The sequence below is a fragment of the Morus notabilis genome, unplaced genomic scaffold (assembly GCF_000414095.1).
Source record: "Morus notabilis unplaced genomic scaffold, ASM41409v2 Scaffold388, whole genome shotgun sequence".
NCBI lineage: Eukaryota > Viridiplantae > Streptophyta > Magnoliopsida > Rosales > Moraceae > Morus > Morus notabilis.
The window spans coordinates 472,323-491,963 of record NW_010362833.1 but is presented as its reverse complement, the minus strand read 5'-3'; the positions used below and the strand labels follow the sequence as shown (position 1 = coordinate 491,963).

The window sequence follows — 19,641 nt, the reverse complement described above, 5'->3', positions numbered from 1 at the left end:
TGCGGGACAAAGAAAGATTTTAATTGCATCGTTGTAAAATATGACAACCTGATGCGTTAAAGACCTAATAAACCAGATTTTGATGCATTTACTCTCCCTTGTCAGCCAAAGCGCTATCAAACAAGGATTAAACAAGACAAACAGACACCAAGCAATGGCCGTATAGCTTCTACAAATTCCAAATTCTACATATCTAAACAATACTTCAAGGTCATATTGAAAAACTCATCAAAATGTTTGTACAAAACGCTGGATTAGTTGCAATTGTTTTTGAAACTAGGACGCGATACAAGCCTCTCATATCTCACTTTTGTTAATGCAGCTAACAGATTGATGAGAAGCGGCAGATTCAACTATGTTTCAGTACAACTCATATCTCTCCCAGATAAATCTGCTTGTCACTACTGCAAGATCCAATGATTGGCTCACTGGGGTGGAAGACGCTCTCGTTCACGGATCCAGTGTGCCCGGGGAGTTTATACAAGATGCGTCGAGAAGTAGTATCCCACATGTATACCATCCGGTCGGAACTACCAGCAGTAACCTTGCTTCCATCAGGAGACCAGCTACATTTCAGCAGGTTCTTTTCAAAGTTGTGTTGCTGCCCTTCCAATATCTTCACACAGCGGTTCTGCGGCGCATATGGCCGCATATCCCAAATGCAGAGCTTGCAGTCCATTCCATTGGTCAGAAGATAGGAGCCATCAGGGCTCAACGACATACCAGTTATCATATCTTGATGCCCTTGAAGTGTCATCATTACTTCACCCTTGCGCAAGTCCCAGACCTTGACATCATTGTCAATACCACCCGTGTAGATCTTATCGGATGCATCTGAGAAGCTTACTGCTGTAATTTGGTATTTGTCTGGAAATGTTTGGATCGCACCTCTTTGACGCATATCCCATAGTTTGGCAGTCCCATCATCAGATCCGCTGACTATTAGAGGAGGACCCCTCCTGGATGGGCAGCATGAATTCACAAATGAGGAATGCTCAGCCATCTTCTTAATTTGTTTCCCCGTTTCGACATCCCATGCCCTGAGAGTTTTGTCCGGACTGGCTGATATGATCTGGGACCCATCAGTAGTCCAGTGAAGATCCAAAACTGCATTCTTGTGCCCTTTTAAGACCATGAAGTTCTTACATTCTCCATGCACATACCATAAGAAAATTTCTCTGTCATGCGACCCAGACGCAACCACCGTTCCAGCCGGATTAAACTTCATTGTGTATATAGCACTCTGATGACCTGTCAGCAACATGATTGGCGATTCCAAACTGGAAGTCCTTTGTTTTCCATTTTGCCCAGGTGCTTGGGGAGCGTTATACGGTACAGTTGCCCATTCCATTGGCCTAGGACCAACTACAGACAGAGCATTTTCACCCTCTGTAGGAAGAACTTGCATCTTTGATCTCCTGGTATTTGAAGAGCAGAATCTAGTTACAAAAGAATTCCAATCCATACAAAAAGGAAAAATAAAACCAATGCTTAAGTGACTTGGAAAAAACAGAACCCAATAAAGGCAACAATTTCGGCCGATACAAGTCAATTGATTGTATGAACAAATAAAATTCAAGCTTTCAAGAATCTTAGTTTGCAAAGAATCATCTAATAAAAGAGCTCTCACATGAAAACTTCTATTAGTATATAGCAGAAGGAAACTATATCAAGCATGCGAAAATGTTAGCAGTATATAACATGTTCTGAGTACAGACCACTTAATTTTTCTCCCTAGTCATTGCAATATGAAAATTTATACCACAATCAACAGCAAAGAGTACAAATAAGTAGCCAATCCTAAATGATCTCAAGAAAAGAGAATTATTTGGTAGGTACATGTACAACCGCAGTTTTGGACCGTCAGACATTAGAATCATATTATAGCTAGAAAAATATACAAATTTAATCTAACTTGATGAAAATCTGACGTTTTTCGATAATGCAGGGTACATAATTTTTTCCTTAAGAATTCATACAGGGTTTCAAGTTCCAACGAAATCAGGCACTAGCTAACAGAAATACAGAGTGGGAAAGGAAAAGAAGAAAGAAATGAGTAAGAGCCAACATGATAAAATCCTTGTATTGTATCAAAGGATGTGTTCTCAGATAATAGAACAGAAAAAGCTCTGCAAATCCAGAACTTCAAAAGAAAAGAAACTACCATCTATATTAAACTTCCAACTTTTATTAACAAAATTACAAAAATCGAAAAACCCATATTATTTTGTTCTCATTTTAAACCCACAAATATCGCGAACAATCTAATTCAAGTAAAGTTTGCAATACCATAATCTATACATAACACCCAGATTTCAATTTTCACCCCAAAAGCTTACAGGTTCCAATCCATTACACATTTTATCAATTGAATTAGTTGGTCGAGAAATGATTAGGGAAAGTAATAAATCTTTGGTTTCCAACTTAACCAGTCAAAATACCGAATCCATTATTCCAGACGAATAACATCAGAAAGAGAGAGAAGAAAGAGTACCTGTAAGAGTGAGGGCCCTTTTTATGGTAAACCCTAGAGGGACGGAGGTTCTTCTACAACTTCCACTGCTTAACCGAGCTCGATAGAACTAGAAGATTTGTTTGAAAAAGAACAAAAAATAAATACCCAAAGAAGAAAACGACGTCGTCTTTAAATAGGTTTCTTGTCGTTCAATTTTGGCATTTGCTATCTACGACTTTGTTCTTGTCCTTGCTAGCATTCTTATTATTATTATTATTATTATTATTATTTTCATTATCTATTTTATTGTTTTTTATTTGCATTTCGTTGTCATATTCTAGGTGGTTCGACACTTCAGTCGTGTTTAAAATTGATCTCATTTTTATTTTTTACATTTTTTGAGAAAGAAAAAATGAAAACGTTTTCAAAACGGCGTTTGGCGCAATAAAGACAAAAAATGGAAATGAAAATGATTTTTTAGTTTAGTGTAAAATAAGAGATAAATGAAAAATGACTTTTAGTCATTTTTCATTTATCTCTTATTTTACACTAAACTAAAAAATCATTTTCATTTCCATTTTTTGTCTTTATTGCGCCAAACGCCGTTTTGAAAACGTTTTCATTTCTATTTTTATATAAAAAATAAAATCATTTTAAAATGAGTTTTAAACGTGACCTTTCAGTCTGGTTTTCTTTTATTGTTGAATGTCGCTGACTCGCTCTTCAGTTTGTTGTCGTTCTCATTCATTATATCGTTTTCCATTTGTTTCCTTGTTAACTTGTAAATTGTAATCTACCTTTCTGTCGTATTTCCGCTTCATTCCGATCTTCTTGTGTCGTTTTACTTTTCTCTTGGCGTTATTAAGGTTGTTGCCGTTTTTATTTTTTTCGTACTGGTCACTCACTTCACTTGCAATTTAACTGTTGCTCTCCGGTTTCGTAGTCGTTTTATTCTTTTATTGTTGTTATTAATCATTAATTTTGGTGTCGTTTGTTAGCTTTATTGTGGAATTTGTGGTCTTCCGGTCTCGCTCCTTCCCCTTTTTAAGGTCGTTAATCACTTTGCTTTCTTCATGTCGTTTTCCATTTTTTTCATTATTTGCACTTTTTTTTGACATTGTCATATCATTATCACTAAAAAAAAAAAATTATTCTTTAAATACGACAATACCTATACAATAATCCAACTCTTGACAACTAGTCGGCTTCATTAGCCATTTAAACCCCCTGCAAAACGTACGATCATCAAAAGCTAGTTCTAAATTTTTCGTTCTTACAGGAAAAAAAAAAAACTAATTCTAATTACATAAAATTTCTTCTTTACCGAAAGTACCCCCGAAACCATAAAATTATTACCACTTATGTCCGTTGACTCCGACGCGGGAACAGCCTCGGCTTCCTCCAGCAGAGACTGGTACTTCCCTTCACCGCCCTTCCTCCACCACCAGAATATCTCAAATTACCCCCGCCGATTCCCCGAAACCCCCAGATTCTCCCCTGTACCGGAGCCGTCGCCACCGCAAAGAGCTTTCCACCATGCAGGCCTTCGCCGGAGAGTCGGATTCGCTCGCCGGAGCGACCAGCCTCTCAGAACTGACCGCCGCGACGACGCCATTTCGGTCCGGAAGTCGGAAAATTCCGGTGAGAGGGCTTCCGCTCCGAAGAAGGCGATAGGTTTTCTCGGTCAAGGCTTGGAGTTTCGAGCTCGATGGAAGATGGCTGTCACTGTCGCGGTGTGTTCTCGGTTCTGTATCTGTATACTCCTACACGCACACACACATTTGTGGTTTTGAATCTGAGACTTGTTTTTTTTTTGGGGTGAAATGCAGGTTTTGATCACGGTTTTCTCGTCACTTCTGTATCAGAATTTCTCTTTGCACAACCAGGTCAATGCTTTGCAGGTAATAGGTTCTTTAAACAACCAAGTCAATGTCTTGTAAAAAAAGAAAAAGAAAAGCAAAAAAGATCACTTAGATCATTTCGCTGTTGTTTTTTTAACGCATTTTTTTGTACCATAAAATCTCTTTAGACAACCAATTCAATGCCTCGCAGTTTATAGAAGGAAAAGAAAATTCAAGTGGTTTTCAAAATTTGTCTGCTTTTGATAAATTTTGTATCAAAATTTATCTTTAAAGAACCAAGTCAATGCCTTGCAGGTTCAGAGCCAAAAAAAATAAAATGCCTTGCAGGTTTAAAGAAACACAGTTTTTATGATGGATTTTTTTAAAAGGATTAATTGCTAGTTGATCTCGAGTTTGTTGGTTGTTATTATATTTGTATCATTTTTTGAAAATTATAGTGTTTTCTCATGATACTTTTCCTTGCCAATGTCGAGTTAAATGTCTCTTATCTTGGTGTTGTTTGGGACCTTTATCTGATTATTTTTTGTTTCAAGATATTGTGCTGAAGCTTCTTCCATTGCGTAAGATTATGATGCTTACAAATTTTTTTTTTTTTTTCAGGAGCACATTTCTGAGCTTGAAACTTCACTTCTTGCCTGCAATTTGTCAGAATCAATAGATTCTATCAATTCCTTTGCAGGGGACACTGATGATCTTCCCAGCAAAAGCTTAAAAAGATTGGCTCTTTTTGTTTCAGTCACACTTCTATCCATCCCCATATTTGCCTTCAAGTTTATTGACTATGTATCAAAACAAAGGTCATCGGAAAATATTTCAGAAGAAGTTTCTCTCAACAAGCAGCTAGCGTATCAGGTCGATGTGTTTTTATCAGTCCACCCATATGCTAAGCCATTGGGATTGCTAGTTGCAACTCTTTTACTTATTTGTCTTGGTGGGTTAGCGCTTTTCGGAGTGAAAGACGATAACTTAGCAGAATGCCTTTGGTTATCATGGACTTATGTGGCTGATTCTGGCAATCATGCTAACTCTGAACAAATCGGTGAAAGATTAGTTTCGGTTTCTATTAGCTTTGGTGGTATGCTAATCTTTGCAATGATGCTTGGACTTGTTTCTGATGCAATTTCCGAAAAGTTTGATTCGTTGAGGAAAGGAAGAAGCGAGGTAGTTGAGCAAAACCATACGTTGATTCTTGGGTGGAGCGATAAATTGGTAAGTTTTTGCTTTTGTTGCTGATCTAGGTGATTAAGGGGATTATCTTTTATCTGTTTTATTAGAAAATGAGTGAGAGAAAAGTTTACTATTATGTTGGCATGGTCATGGAAGAATGTGATCATTAAAAACATTTATATGCTAGTTTAAGTGGCTCGTATTGTCTAATGACTGGTAGTACCCTTTCAATTTTTTAGGGATCACTATTAAATCAGCTTGCAATAGCAAACGAGAGTTTGGGGGGAGGAATGGTTGTGGTAATGGTCGAGAGAGACAAGGAGGAAATGGAACTTGACATTGCAAAAATGGAGTTTGATTTCAAAGGAACATCCGTCATTTGCAGAAGTGGGAGTCCTCTTATTCTGGCTGACTTGAAAAAGGTCTGTACTCTTGCTTATTAAAATATTTGCTTTCCGGGGGATGCAATCACAAAAATTTTTAAAATATTCTTAGCTTGTGCAAGCCCCTTCCGGTTTCCTAATAGTATTCACTTTGCAGGTATCTGTCTCAAAGGCCCGTGCAATAGTCATCCTTGCTGAAGATGGAAACGCTGATCAGGTCTGCTTCAGTCAGTCTCTCTTTTTTGGGGTTGCAAATGTTGGATTTTGTGCATGAATAGTTTAGACTTTAAACTTAATTCTCTCTGAATTGGTGCAGAGCGATGCTCGTGCACTGAGAACTGTTTTAAGTCTAACGGGAGTAAAAGAAGGGCTTAGAGGACATATAGTGGTTGAGCTAAGTGATCTTGACAATGAGGTTCTTGTTAAACTTGTTGGCGGGGACCTTGTTGAGACTGTTGTGGCTCATGATGTTATTGGCCGCTTGATGATTCAATGTGCTAGACAGCCAGGACTTGCACAGGTCACTGCTCCAAAATGCTTCTAATATTATTTTGGGTTGTTAGATATTTTTGAACTTTTTGTACTAACTTTAAAAAATAAAAAAAAATAAAAAATAAAAAAAATAAAAAATTATTTTGGGTTGTTAGATATTTTTGAACTTTTTGTACTAACTTTAAAAAAAAAAAAAAAAAAAAAAAAAAACTTCTGGGCTGGCTATGGCAGATTTGGGAAGATATCCTTGGGTTTGAAAATTGTGAGTTCTACATCAAAAGATGGCCTCAATTGGATGGCATGCATTTTGAGGATGCCTTGATCAGTTTCCCTGATGCCATCCCCTGTGGAGTCAAGGTTGCATCATTAGGTGGTAAAATTATTCTAAATCCCGAGGATTCCTATGTTCTAGAAGAAGGTGATGAAGTTCTTGTGATAGCGGAGGATGATGATACATATGCTCCAGCGGCGTTGCCTATGGTGCTTTCACATTCCCTTAAAACCATCAAATTTTCACATTGGTTTTTCTTCTAGTTTATTCATTGTTTGTTTCTAGGTAATTCGATAAATGATTCTATATATTATCTTAATCCGATTCCTATAACAGGAAAAGTATTACTAGTAATCAAGTTGTTACAGACGTGGTCCAGCCTCACAGTTTAAAGAGGAGGAAATATTGAGCAAAAGAAATAGAATGGGTTACGTGTATTATTACAAAAGAAAATTTTCATGTGCCTTGATGATCCCTAAAATGGAAATTTAGTAAATGGGGGATGTGGATGCCTTCATTAAAACTTACATAAGTATAATCAATTTGATCATTCAGGTCAAAGAGGCATCATTCATACACATCACCCGGCCATCAAGAAAGCCACAGAAGATTCTACTATGTGGATGGAGGAGGGACATTGATGATATGATTGTGGTACGTGCTTCTATTGAAGCTCCTAATCTCTGTTTTTTCCACCTGAATGCTGCAGGTCTGGAGAGGAAGTCTACCCAAAGACTTTATTGTTCCAAAGAAAGCTGAAAAGATACTTTTGTGTGGTTGGCGACGAGATATGGAGGATATTATTATGGTAATCTTACAAGGGTTTGCAATCTGGCTCCCAGTACATCTGGGTGCTATTCTTAGCATGCACAAATGGATGATGGCTATGTCAGAGACAGTTTAATGCTTTCTGCTTCAGCCTCAAAAGTGGATTGCTACTTCTGCAATTCCAAACACTAGAACTGTCAGTTACCACAAGTTACCTTGATTTTATGCTTTCTGCGCAGGTGTTGGATGCCTTCCTGGCACATGGTTCAGAGCTCTGGATGTTTAACGAAGTTGCGGAAAATGAAAGGGAAAAGAAGCTCATTGACGGTGGTCTTGATATCAGCAGGTTGGAGAATATAACTCTGGTTAATCGTGAGGGAAATGCTGTTATACGGCGTCATTTGGAAAGCCTGCCTTTGGAATCTTTTGATTCTGTGAGTAGCATGATACTGGACGTCCTTTTAAGCATTTGTAGAATGGTAGCAACAGATAACACTAATATCATTTGTAGGAAAAATGATTACCAAAGTACTGCAGTGACATTATTTTACTGGTCTTCCTTTCCGGAGACTGGAGCAATGGCATTATTTGCCATTTGACTGTGATAGATGAATGACTATCATGCAGGACGCAACATCTTAAATTAGGGAGACATAACTTTCCATTTATGGGACTTGTATAGACTCTAGTTTACTTTTAAGATATCATTCTTCACATTTCAAAGGTCATCCTGCTAATATGTTATTCATTTCTACAGATCTTAATTCTAGCTGATGAGTCTGTGGAAGACTCAGCAATTCAAGCCGACTCCAGATCTCTTGCCACATTACTGTTGATTCGCGATATTCAGGTACTTAGTGGTATTTGTTTAGCCGTTTCAACTTCTTTAATATTTTTATCTCTGCAGATAGATATTATGAACAATTCACGTACGCAATTAGAATTTTCGACTGGGGGTGAAGAAATTCATTGTCGCTTGGTTTTGTGGGGAAAGAACTGCCCAAATTGGGCGAGTTACTTCTTAATCTTCATTCGATTCGTGACGTTCTTTTACGGAGAACTGCTTGTCTATGGGGCTTTGTTATATTCAATCTCCAAAGCTTTATGGTTTTGCAGGCCAAGCGGATGCCGATGGTAACACAAGTTCACAGAGGAAGCTTCTCACAAGGCTCTTGGATTGGCGAAATGCAGCAGGCTTCTGACAAGTCAGTTATAATTAGTGAAATTCTGGATCCAAGGACTAAAAATCTATTAGCCATGTCAAAGATCAGTGATTATGTGCTATCAAATGAGCTCGTCAGCATGGCATTAGCCATGGTTGCTGAGGATCGACAAATAAACAATGTGTTGGAAGAGCTCTTTGCCGAGGAGGTATTCTTCTCTTTGATAGATTGGCTATTCCACCTATTCAGTACTTTATTCAGCAAATAGGAGAAAGTGCAAGAAATTATTATTATTGTTATAGAAGATTGTGAGAAAAATTTAACTGTTACTCCTCCATGCAAAATCGCCACATGTTTGATATTGCGGGTTTTCTGAAAAATGAACATTAGGGCTTTATGCTAAAGAAAAGAGTTTTTTATTTAATCAATTATTAGAAACACAGAGCTATAAGACAAACATCATAGCCATCGTCACCCCTCCACCTTTGGTAGTTTGCAAACATCTGCTATTTTTTATGCATGCATAGGCATAGCTGAGCTCGTTAGGTGAATTCTTCTTTTCGACGACTCTTAATCAGTATTGCAGTACACTAAACATGATGTTGGGTTTTTGTCAACTTTTCGTTTCCTTCAGGGAAATGAGTTACAAATACGGCAAGCAGATCTCTATCTTCGTGAAGGTGAGGAATTGAGTTTCTATGAAGTAAACCTACGAGCCCGACAGAGGAGAGAGATTGTGATTGGTTACCGGTTGGCTAATGCTGAGAGAGCTGTAATTAATCCTCCATCCAAAAGCAACAGACAAAGGTGGTCAGTGAAGGATGTTTTTGTGGTAATTGCTGAGAAGGAATGAATTATTCCTAAAATTACCCAGGTGAAAAAGAAAAGACTTGGGAATTTCATCAGAAATGAGGTACTGTTTTAGATGTGGTTTTATAGGCATCTTATGGAAAAAGCATGTGCTTGTGATTTTCTGAAAGAAAAAAAATGGTGGAGAATTGAGAATGCTTCCACTCCCCGCAGAGAGATTGAAAGAGAGAATACATCCGGGCTTCCTACACCAGAAATCGACATTAAACTTCTCTGTTTAGATGTATATCAGTTATCAGATTAAGTATACCACACAAATTTCTGTATATTTTCCCTAATTCACAGTGAACCTATCAAGCGGCCATGTCAAGTAGTCAACAATCACCATTTTTTTCCCCACATGTAGCAGAGTATGTTCGACTGTTCAATATACCCTTTCACAGTTCCATATTTAATGATAATTTTCAACTATTAGTGTAGGATATATACTTGAGAAGGAAGTTGATTTGAATCAGTGGATCTAGGCAATTTACCATTGTTATTTTTTCATTATCTTGTTCACTGGATTGGTTACCGGTTGGCTAATGCTGAGAGAGCTGTAATTAATCCTCCATCCAAAAGCAACAGACAAAGGTGGTCAGTGAAGGATGTTTTTGTGGTAATTGCTGAGAAGGAATGAATTATTCCTAAAATTACCCAGGTGAAAAAGAAGAGACTTGGGAATTTCATCAGAAATGAGGTACTGTTTTAGATGTGGTTTTATAGGTATCTTATGGAAAAAGCATGTGCTTGTGATTTTCTGAAAGAAAAAAAATGGTGGAGAATTGAGAATGCTTCCACTCCCCGCAGAGAGATTGAAAGAGAGAATACATCCGGGCTTCCTACACCAGAAATCGACATTAAACTTCTCTGTTTAGATGTATATCAGTTATCAGATTAAGTATACCACACAAATTTCTGTATATTTTCCCTAATTCACAGTGAACCTATCAAGCGGCCATGTCAAGTAGTCAACAATCACCATCTTTTTCCCCACATGTAGCAGAGTATGTTCGACTGTTCAATATACCCTTTCACAGTTCCATATTTAATGATAATTTTCAACTATCAGTGTAGGATATATACTTGAGAAGGAAGTTGATTTGAATCAGTGGATCTAGGCAATTTACCATTGTTATTTTTTCATTATCTCGTTCACTGGGCAGAGTATTTGCATCTCTCAATTCCATTGTACCTTCTGCATTGTACTTCACTCGACCCTTTTGAATTCTTTACAAGTCAGTCTCGAGAAAAACAGAGTTAAATTTGCTAGCACAAATAATTGATATAACGAAAATGTACAAAACTTGGGTTATTTATTTGAAGAAAAAAGGTACATAACAGTCGTACTTTGCATAAACAAAAGAAAAAGAAGGGGAGTAATTTGTGAATGACTGCTTATTGTACAGTAACAAGGGTAATTTGTGTTCTCAAGTCAGAATATTAGGCTCACAGTTGAAGTGATACCGCAGCAAGAAAAACTGAAGCTCTACGCTTCAGAGAGATCTACATTCTCGCTTACAGAAATCGTTGACTCGGGAGATTGATCAGCTAAACCTTCAGCATCAGATGGTTGAGATTCGTGCTTTGCAGCTGCCTGGAGAACCCGGTTTTGGACATCTGAGGATGATGGAGATGTCGGAATTCCAACACGGTTCGACTCCAATTTTCCGGCTGCCCATGAGAATGCCTGAGCTCCAATTCTAGCAGGAGCAAGCAATAGCCTGGGAGCATCGTAATAACAGCAACAGCAAGACATTTAAGTGAAATATATATGACATATAAAAGTAACAAAAGGGCATTAAACAAAAAATGATAGTGGTTAAAAATCTCCTGCTAGGATCTAAGGGAGAAAACTTTTACCTCACATCTTGTTTGAAATCGTCAGCGCGCTCATAAGAAGCAACACGCCGGAATACGGTCTGCAAGGATTATAATGCACCAAGGAATAAAGAAATGGTTCAAAATTGAACGATATAGCTTAAATACAGAAAAGGGCATAAAAGAAGATTCAGATGCCTTGTTTGGTAGGAGAAATAAGTATAGGGGGTTTAATGGATGGATTTAAAGACTTTATGGTTGTTTGGTAGGAGGGAATGGACTAGATAAGAGATCCAAAATCCTTTGCAAGACTCCAATTTTGATCCTCTGATTTCAGAAGGATTGGAGGAAGGAATCCATACCAAACTTAATACGAGAACCGTCATTTCCTTCCTTTTCATTTTTCTCACCCAAGGTTATAATCTACTTATCCTTACTGTTTCCTTTTCCTCTCACCAAAGACAGCCTTAAGTTGATAGAAAGTACAAGTAGTAGGGGAAGGAGGAGGGAAGCAACAGTTCACGAGAAGCAGCAAGCAAAGAGATGGAGTTCTAAACTGAGACAGAAATAAATGAGAAAATACCTGACCAAGGCCAATAACGCCAATGAATTGGAGTGTTTTCTCCCATTCTGGAAACAGAGATTACCATGTTTAGTCAGGAAAAAGAGAGGCAAAAACCAAAAACAGTTACCTAATAGATGACAGATTCAGCAGTGCATATGAGCGGATGACAGATACAAGAACAAGTATACTACCTAATACTGCATACGACGCCGCGATCAAACCCTGCAGATGAAGTAGTCACTTTTATTAGCTAAAGTTGCACAAAGAATAACATCTTCGGTACAAAGTCATCAACGCACCCCCCGGTTGCATCTGGTATATCCCTGTGTCTATTTAGTCTTAACCAATTTAAGTGACAATTAACCATGTTGGAACTTATTAACACGGTAGTGTAGAAAAAACATGAAGCTTACCACGCCATACCCAAGAACTTGTATTGGAGAAGTTTTAATATCCTCCAGGATTGCTTCTGCATCCTGAAATATATGCAAGTTTTGCATGAGCATAATGTGATAAAATCAACTCTAGTCATCAAAAATTAGTAAATATATAAATTAGATACCTCGTTGAGTATGGTAAGCGCCGTCTCAGGTTTGAGTCCCTTAACACGAAGACCCTCTTTCACCCAAGACCGGAAGCCGCCTTGAACCAAGTAAGATTGCTGTCATGTAGGATACAGCGTCATAATCAACACTTGCATGTTCAAATGCAATCGAAGATGAGTAGATGACCAATAACTTTTGCCTAGAATTGGACAGCTTGATTTTCATTCAGGCAATAAAATAGAAAAGGATCCTTCCATCTAAATTATCTGATCACTTTAGTGAAATTGAATGTGAAACTACAACTAGCAATTTGATTTTTCAGGACTCAAAATCATAGTTCACAAGCTAGATACACGAGCACGACCGTCCAGGGTTGCCTTAAAACCGAGTTAGAAACACTTGCCTTAACCCCAAGCTTTCTCAAGGATCTTGCAATTCCTTTAGAACGAGAACCTTCAGCATCAAGAACTATAACCTTGGATCTGTCCTACAAATAGTAGAAAACCCAACCAAAATCATTATTCAGGCCAGATCCCAACCATGAAGGTCAGAATATTGATAGAGGAACCATATCTAAACATTATAATTTATTTCCCAAATGTTATACATCGTTTTCAATAGTTGGATTTTATAATCTTTTAGCATGTGTACACCTCATGATAAGTATGACCAAAAGCATAAAAGAGCTGGTCGAGGAGACACAATGCTTACAAAAATATATAATTGCTAGCTAGGTTAAATTGTTGCTGCGCCAATAGATTTAAAAATGAGTTTGGTTCCTAGCAATGAAAAACATAAAGCTCTTCAATCCTCACCTGGACAATCTTCAAGTTCCGAATAACAGCAGCAGTCAAGGTGTCTTCAAGGTCTCGTCCATTCTTGAACAACTTGCGTTGAGACCCATTAACCTGAAAAGTAATAAGAATCATAACAATGCAACTCGCATGTTTAGGTCCCTCACCATAACATTCATAAGGTCCTCACCATAGCAAGTATAGACTTGGAATCAATCCTTGTCTAACGACAAATTAAGTGTAAACCAACCTCAGGAATAGTTATACTTGCATAGCGATACCGAGCTGATCGTCGGAGATCTGGAATGCCATCTCGTTCTCTCAAAACCTTCACAAAGAAAATATCAGATTCAAAATCCATGGGGGAATTAACAAAGTATTTTCAGAAGGGATTCTTTCTCATCTCCTCCAATACATGACTTCAAAAGGAATGATGGGTTAGAATTTCACTTGGAAAACTCAGCATACTTAAAAATATTACAGTCTACAAAGTAGTAACTGATAAACCAAAAGAATGTCTCTTGCCTCAGGCCGGATATCAATGAGTACAGCATTCTCCTTCCCTGTCAAGATCTCCAAAGTTAATTGAGGAGACAAATCTCCCGCATAACCGCTATATGTCAACACCCAATAGAAGACCCTGTACCAAATCTGATGAGAAATATAAATTTCTCACGCAGCAGACTAATCCATTTTCATAATAAACAAGGAAAGAGAAAAGATAAAAGATAAAAATTGGAAAGAGAAAAGATAAAAGATAAAAATTTCTTAGCAAAAAAGGACTTTCATACCATAACGTTGCAGAGGTGCCAAGAAAAAGGACAAATGGAACGATTGGATCATTTGGGTCCAAGCCAAGACCTTTCTCTAACCCCTCAATAGCAATATAAACCTGCTTATAGCACAGTTAACTTTAGCTTTAAGAATGTCATCGGGATACAGTTTTAAGCTATGAAAACAAACACAATAAATTCAAATTGCATCCGGTTCAAACAGTTTTTCAGTCAAACTAAAAGAATTCGTACCAAAAAGGTGAAGACTGACAACCTCAAAGAAAAGATTAAAAAAGGTTTGAACCTAGGGAACACTTCAGGTAATCTGGGAAAAAAATGCATAGGCCAGATGGTCATTTTGTACTGACAAACATAAAAGAATCTATGAAGATCCCATATGAGAATCATATAAATGTTATCCAAGGTAGAAAGCATGAGCTAACATTTACAGAAGTACCTTCTGAAAAGCAATCTTAGCAGGACCAAGAATTTGATTTGCTTTCTCTTCAGACAAATTAAGTGCATCCCTAATCTCAGGAGGAAGCGATTCTTTGGCAGACTGATAAGAATAAATAACAAAGGAAGTGCCATTTGTTAAAGAATCCTCCACGGCAACAATTGTACGTCTCAACAAATCAACAGCAATAACAGCTGCTTTGCTTGTGGTTTCCTTCAGGTCACTTGAAAAATTTGTCACTTTATTACCAGCTAATTCTCCGGTTTTATCGAAAGTTGAAAACACTTTACCAACAGCACCATCCACTGCATCATTAGCGCTTCTAATGATAGATGATATTGATGAATTGACTGTCTCAAGTGAACTATTCACAGCATTTTCTCCTTTGCTGATTGAATCATTAAAAGTACTACTAACCCCAGCTGTAAACTCCTCGAAACTAGATTTTGCACCAGACAACGAATCACCATCCACATCTAGGGAGACAGATGGAGCCGCCGAGGTGGATGATTCTGGCATTAAATCAACAGATGTAATGGTTTCAGGTTGTACATAGCCAGACAAAACATTAGCATTTTCATTCAAATTGTCAGTAAGATCCACCACTCCATTATCTGTGGCAGATAGGTCCAAGTTTTCAACATACTTCAGTTCAACGCTTCCCGTTGGATGACTTTTATATTCATCTCCTGTTGAAGAGCTCCACGCATAGGAATGCTTGCATTTAAGATAGTCTGACTCATTTTGGCAGGAATTTTCAGCAATAAAATTAGCGGAGACCAATTTTTCTGTGCCCTTCACAAAATTAGAATAGGAAGACTTTGCGGCATGTGTTCTGAAGAAATCTCTTTGCAAATTCACTCCATTTGACAATCCTAAGACCCGATATTCGAGCAGACATCTGGCCTCAATTTCCTTCTGGAATGAGGAAAAGGGGCGCAACCCTCCATGGGCTGAAATCTGTGAAATTCAAACTTTCCAACGAATTAATAAAGTTCGATAAGCATATCCACAGAGATGTTATACAGACACATTAGTGATGTGGTGTCGTTAACATTTTCATCTTCTACGCAGCAAAGGGTCACTTTTTGTTGACTCCTCCAAACTTAACTTCTTTTCTAATTCAAATGATCAAATTTAAAGTTGAGAAATAGATTAATCAATTAAGGGACACTTTTTCTCCTATGCCAACCAATTTTCACAAGACAATCCAAAAAGTGGGAGTATCTGTGATCAGCAATTTACACAATCTAAACATAAGGGAAAAAAGAGCCGCCAAAATATATAAAAACAGATTAAACCTAACGTAAACAAATTTATGAAAACACATTACTGGTGTCATAAGTGAAATTGACAGTAAGAATGACAACGATTTTCTGCTTGTAGCAATAAAGGGATTGTCTTTATCATTAGTTCCTCTAAAGACCAAACTTGTAATGTGTCTTTTGTCACTTGAAATCTAAGGTCCAAAAAAAAAAAAAAAAACTAATGAAAGGGGGTATATATTTTTTGAAACAATGACAACCAAGTTCACTAGACAAAACACACATTAGTAACGGATTAAAAGTTATAATCCTACAACTGGGATGATCCATAAACATCTATCAACACAATCTAGACTAATCAGCTCAGAACCGATTACATAAAAAAACCAAATAAACCTGGGGTAAGCAAATCTTATTAGATAAGTATTGGATTAGAAAAGAAGCAAACAATTTGGAATCTGACCTGAGAATGAGAAGAACAGCTTGGAGTTGCAGAACAAACAGGCAACATTGTCATATCATCAACTGAAAAACTCAAACACCCCAAAAAGAAATACACAAATAACTCACAAAACTCTCATCCTGAACAAATTAACTTCAAATTCTAAGAAAACCCACCGACCAAAAACTTAGTTACAGTTGCTGAAATGGGCTTCTTAAGATACAAGGCAAAGCTAAATAGCCGAAAATCGAAATGGAGTCAAAATTATTATGGTCATTTTTATTTTAAACAGGAGATATCTGAAAACCGAAAATGGGTTTTGGATTTGTGTGAGGATTGTCCAATGAAAAAGAATTATGAAGATGACGAGGCAAATCGTGTGGCTTGTTCAAGCACTTAGCTTGATCTTGTTCAGCTCCTCTTCTCCTCTCGTTTCTCTTGTGGGACCCTCATCCATGTCTTCGCTCTTTCAAGTCCCTTTCGTACTTCATCGTTTTAGGATATTCAAATTTACCATGGTTGCCCTGAAATTTGCTTTATTCTGTATCGACCCTCACAGTATATTGTATTTTCCTTCACACCTTTATTTGTTGTCGTTGTCGTTTCCTTTTGTATTATGGTCTTCCAAGTTTGTGTCGTTTTTGTTTTTTATTGTCGTTCTTAAGGTCTTTGTGGTTGTTTGTGGTCTTCCTAGTTGCTGGAGTTGTCGCCATTCTTCTTTTTTCTTTTTTTTTTTTTTTCTCTCTAGTTTCTTACTTGCTTCCCCATTTTATCATTGGTCTTCCAATTTGTTTGTTGTTGTTGTTGTTGTTCAGTTTGTTGTACTCACTACCTTCTTATCGCTTTCCAGTGGTTTAGCAATTTCCTTCGTGTTGTACAGTTCCGTTTTATTGTCGTTTTAATCCTTTATGCTGCTCATCATTTTTTTTTTGTTTTTTTGCTGCTGTACTCAATTCTATTATGGTCTTCCAGACTCCAGTTCCAAAGTCTCTTTAATTTCATTGTCGTTTTATCTTTAATTTCATTGTGTTGTAATTGTTTACTGTTTTCTTGTCGTTTAAATAAGACGTTTGGTTAGAGGATTCAAACTATGTTATTCGAATCATTTTTTATTTACGTGTATTTTTTATGAGAGAAAATACTATAGTGAATCACTAATCATAATTTAAATCAGGGAACGAATTCCTCTAGTGTCTGTCCTTTTTGTCATTCTGAAATGTTTCTGTTGTACTTATGGCTGGAATTTATCTCATTTTTGTTTTTTACATTTTTTGAGAATAAAAAAATGAAAATATTTTTAAAATGGTGTTAAAAATAAAAATAAAAATGATTTTTTAGTTTAGTGTAAAATGAGAGAGAAATGAAAAACGACTTTTAGTTATTATTTTTTGTTTTTATTTTCTCCTCTCTCGAGCAGATAGAGACATTAATGAGTTTTTTATACTGAAAAAAATCTCTTGATAAAACTACAAAACACATTTTCAAAAACGATTCATGTCTGAGATTGAAAACGTTTTTATTTTTATTTTTATATAAAAAATAAAATCATTTTAAAATGAGTTGTTCTATGATTGATATTCTTATGTGCTGTCATTGAACTACTTTTTACGTTCTTGTTTTGGCTTTTTGTCGTTTTCAATGTCTTTTTCAATTTCTTGCCCTTTTTCTTCTGTTTGTTGTCCTTCCAAGTCGTCAGTGTTTATTGTTTGTTGCCGCTTAACTATTTTATTGTCGTTTTCTTCTGGTAGTTGTCGTTCTTTTTATTTATTTTTTCATTTTTCTTCAGTTTATGTCATTCATATCCTTCTTGTCCTTTTATAATTCTTGAGTGTTGTTACTGTGTTTTTTTTTTGGAAGTTACTGTGTTTTGTTTAACTATTTTATGTAAAAAAAAAAATCCTTATTTTCAGAAGTCTGTCGCTTTTTTCTGTTTTTTCCGAGATGATATATCATGTACACGATGGTGCTAGAGCCTTAGAGATCATATCAGAATTCATGGCGGAAGTGAGCAACAAACAATTAATAGATAGACCCTTATTTATTTATTTATTTATTTGCATATTCAACGCGTTTGTGATATACAATTCAGTTCTGTGGTCAAAAGAGCTCTTCTGATATCTTTATCCAAAAGAGGGAGAAAAAAGGAGCATAAAGTAGAGCACTCGTTTCAGTGTTACTGTGTCTTTAATATGTTATATTACTTGGACAATAATGCTGTTTTCTTCTACATCTCAACAGGGTTAACAAAACTTTAACTGGAGCGGACATTGAAAAGGCCAAAAAAAAAAAAAATGCATATTCTAAAAACGCATAGGATGAAATTCCTTTCATGTTTCCACCTAAAAAAAAAAAAAAGAAAAGATTAATTTCACGTGCTTAAATTATGATCTACGGTATTTAGTATAATACTCCAAATATTAGCTGAATTCTGTGGCCAAATTAAGATCACTCTACTATATATATATATATATATATATATATATATATATTACAAGGAAAGATTTAGCTAATATGCACCCAAGGAAGTTGTGACTTGGCTCCTTTTGATTTGAGCTACAGTGATATATATAAACTGCTGAAAACGCGTGTAAGTTTATGACCTTAAAGCACGCCATGACTAATGAGCCAACGCATGGGAATTGACATGCAGAGACCATTTAATTTTGGCTCTTTTCCTTGCAAGTTCCAAGTCTTCGTCTAGCTATCATTTCTAATATTGACTTGGAAATACATATATATGTGGCTTGACTTTGAAGACCCTGCTTGCTTGTCTTGGTAGCCCTATAATGGAACTAACTCATGCCCTGTTTGTTTCTGTTTTCATTTTCATTTTTCACGTTTTTCAAGACTAAAAAATGAAAACAGAAACAGAAAATGTGTTTGGCTTAAAAATTTTTAAAAAACAAAAATAAAACCGTTTTTATCTTTTGTGAAAAATAGAAAACGAAAAAAATGTGTTTTCATTTTCTTGTTTTCGTTTTTTAAAAACGGATTTCATTTTTTTTTTCATTTTCTTCTCTCTCTTTTTTGAAACTGTTTTTGTCTTATATAATGATGTTTATTTAATATATTATTATTTAATTAATATTATTTATTTAATATATTATTATTTTAAATATTATTACATGTTTTTAAAAATTAAACCACCAAACACAGTTTCAGTTTTTTTTAAAACTAAAATCAATCTCTGAATAAAACTACCAAACGCATTTCATAAATAATTTTAAAATGAAAATGAAAACGTTTTCATTTCTATTTTCATACAGAAAATAAAAATATTTTAGAATTAATTCCAAACGCACCCCTATATTTCTTTATTTTTATTATTTTTTACGTCTTTTTAATAATATTGTGATAAGTCAATTAAAATATCACATTAATTAAATATTATTATCACGTCAATTAAAAAGATGTGTCATGTTTTTATTAGAAAGACACAAAAAAGACGTGTCATGTTTTTATTAGAAAGACACAAAAGAGAGAGGAAAAAAAGGGCATACGAACTCAATCCACCCTGTAATATCCTTCTTTCTTTACTTAATATGACTAGTGTTGCCTCTGCCCCTTGC

At 36.1% G+C, this 19,641-nt stretch overlaps 3 protein-coding genes across 5 annotated transcripts; 1 reads left to right on the top strand and 2 right to left on the bottom strand.

Moving 5' to 3' along the window:
• LOC21403284 (U5 small nuclear ribonucleoprotein 40 kDa protein) lies at positions 1-2,572 on the bottom strand. 2 transcript variants are annotated; one of them, XM_010103066.2, is made up of 2 exons: positions 2,495-2,572; positions 1-1,418 (listed from the first exon to the last, which is right to left on the bottom strand). In XM_010103066.2, exon 2 carries the CDS (start codon positions 1,406-1,408, stop codon positions 371-373), a length of 1,038 nt encoding a protein of 345 aa, XP_010101368.1. In that variant the 5' UTR covers positions 1,409-1,418; positions 2,495-2,572; the 3' UTR covers positions 1-370. The 2 variants fall into 2 exon arrangements, with proteins under 2 accessions (XP_010101368.1, XP_024024628.1); XM_024168860.1 differs by having other exon boundaries at positions 1-1,439; positions 2,495-2,570.
• Positions 2,573-3,663: 1,091 nt separating this feature from the next.
• Positions 3,664-9,800, top strand: LOC21403283 (ion channel CASTOR). Of its 2 annotated transcripts, none has more exons than XM_024168852.1 (12): positions 3,664-4,188; positions 4,285-4,356; positions 4,918-5,526; positions 5,724-5,906; positions 6,025-6,084; positions 6,184-6,387; positions 6,591-6,839; positions 7,340-7,438; positions 7,638-7,832; positions 8,156-8,248; positions 8,515-8,769; positions 9,196-9,800. In XM_024168852.1, exons 1-12 carry the CDS (start codon positions 3,817-3,819, stop codon positions 9,412-9,414), a joined length of 2,610 nt encoding a protein of 869 aa, XP_024024620.1. In that variant the 5' UTR covers positions 3,664-3,816; the 3' UTR covers positions 9,415-9,800. The 2 variants fall into 2 exon arrangements, with proteins under 2 accessions (XP_024024620.1, XP_024024621.1); XM_024168853.1 differs by lacking the exon at positions 7,340-7,438 and adding an exon at positions 7,186-7,284.
• An 898-nt stretch (positions 9,801-10,698) lies between these two features.
• LOC112092503 lies at positions 10,699-16,299 on the bottom strand. Its single transcript, XM_024168857.1, has 13 exons — positions 16,094-16,299; positions 14,366-15,325; positions 13,927-14,027; positions 13,661-13,775; positions 13,386-13,463; positions 13,157-13,249; positions 12,745-12,828; positions 12,359-12,457; positions 12,210-12,272; positions 11,988-12,018; positions 11,815-11,861; positions 11,274-11,332; positions 10,699-11,134 (listed from the first exon to the last, which is right to left on the bottom strand). The coding sequence occupies exons 1-13, from the start codon at positions 16,145-16,147 to the stop codon at positions 10,900-10,902; spliced, it is 2,019 nt and encodes a 672-aa protein (XP_024024625.1). The 5' UTR covers positions 16,148-16,299; the 3' UTR covers positions 10,699-10,899.
• Between the last annotated feature and the right edge of the window lie 3,342 nt (positions 16,300-19,641).

Coding starts and splice junctions, on each gene's coding strand:
- LOC112092503 (XM_024168857.1), bottom strand. CDS start 16,147: ATGACAATGTTGCCTGTTTGTTCTGCAACTCCAAGCTGTTCTTCTCAT. Junction 12,019..12,209: donor AAGTTCTTGGGTATGGCGTG/GTAAGCTTCATG, acceptor CTTCATCTGCAG/GGTTTGATCGCGGCGTCGTA. Junction 11,135..11,273: donor GATTTCAAACAAGATGTGAG/GTAAAAGTTTTC, acceptor CGATGCTCCCAG/GCTATTGCTTGCTCCTGCTA.
- LOC21403283 (XM_024168852.1), top strand. CDS start 3,817: ATGTCCGTTGACTCCGACGCGGGAACAGCCTCGGCTTCCTCCAGCAGA. Junction 5,527..5,723: donor TTGGGTGGAGCGATAAATTG/GTAAGTTTTTGC, acceptor TCAATTTTTTAG/GGATCACTATTAAATCAGCT. Junction 6,840..7,339: donor CTCCAGCGGCGTTGCCTATG/GTGCTTTCACAT, acceptor TGAATGCTGCAG/GTCTGGAGAGGAAGTCTACC.
- LOC21403284 (XM_010103066.2), bottom strand. CDS start 1,408: ATGCAAGTTCTTCCTACAGAGGGTGAAAATGCTCTGTCTGTAGTTGGT.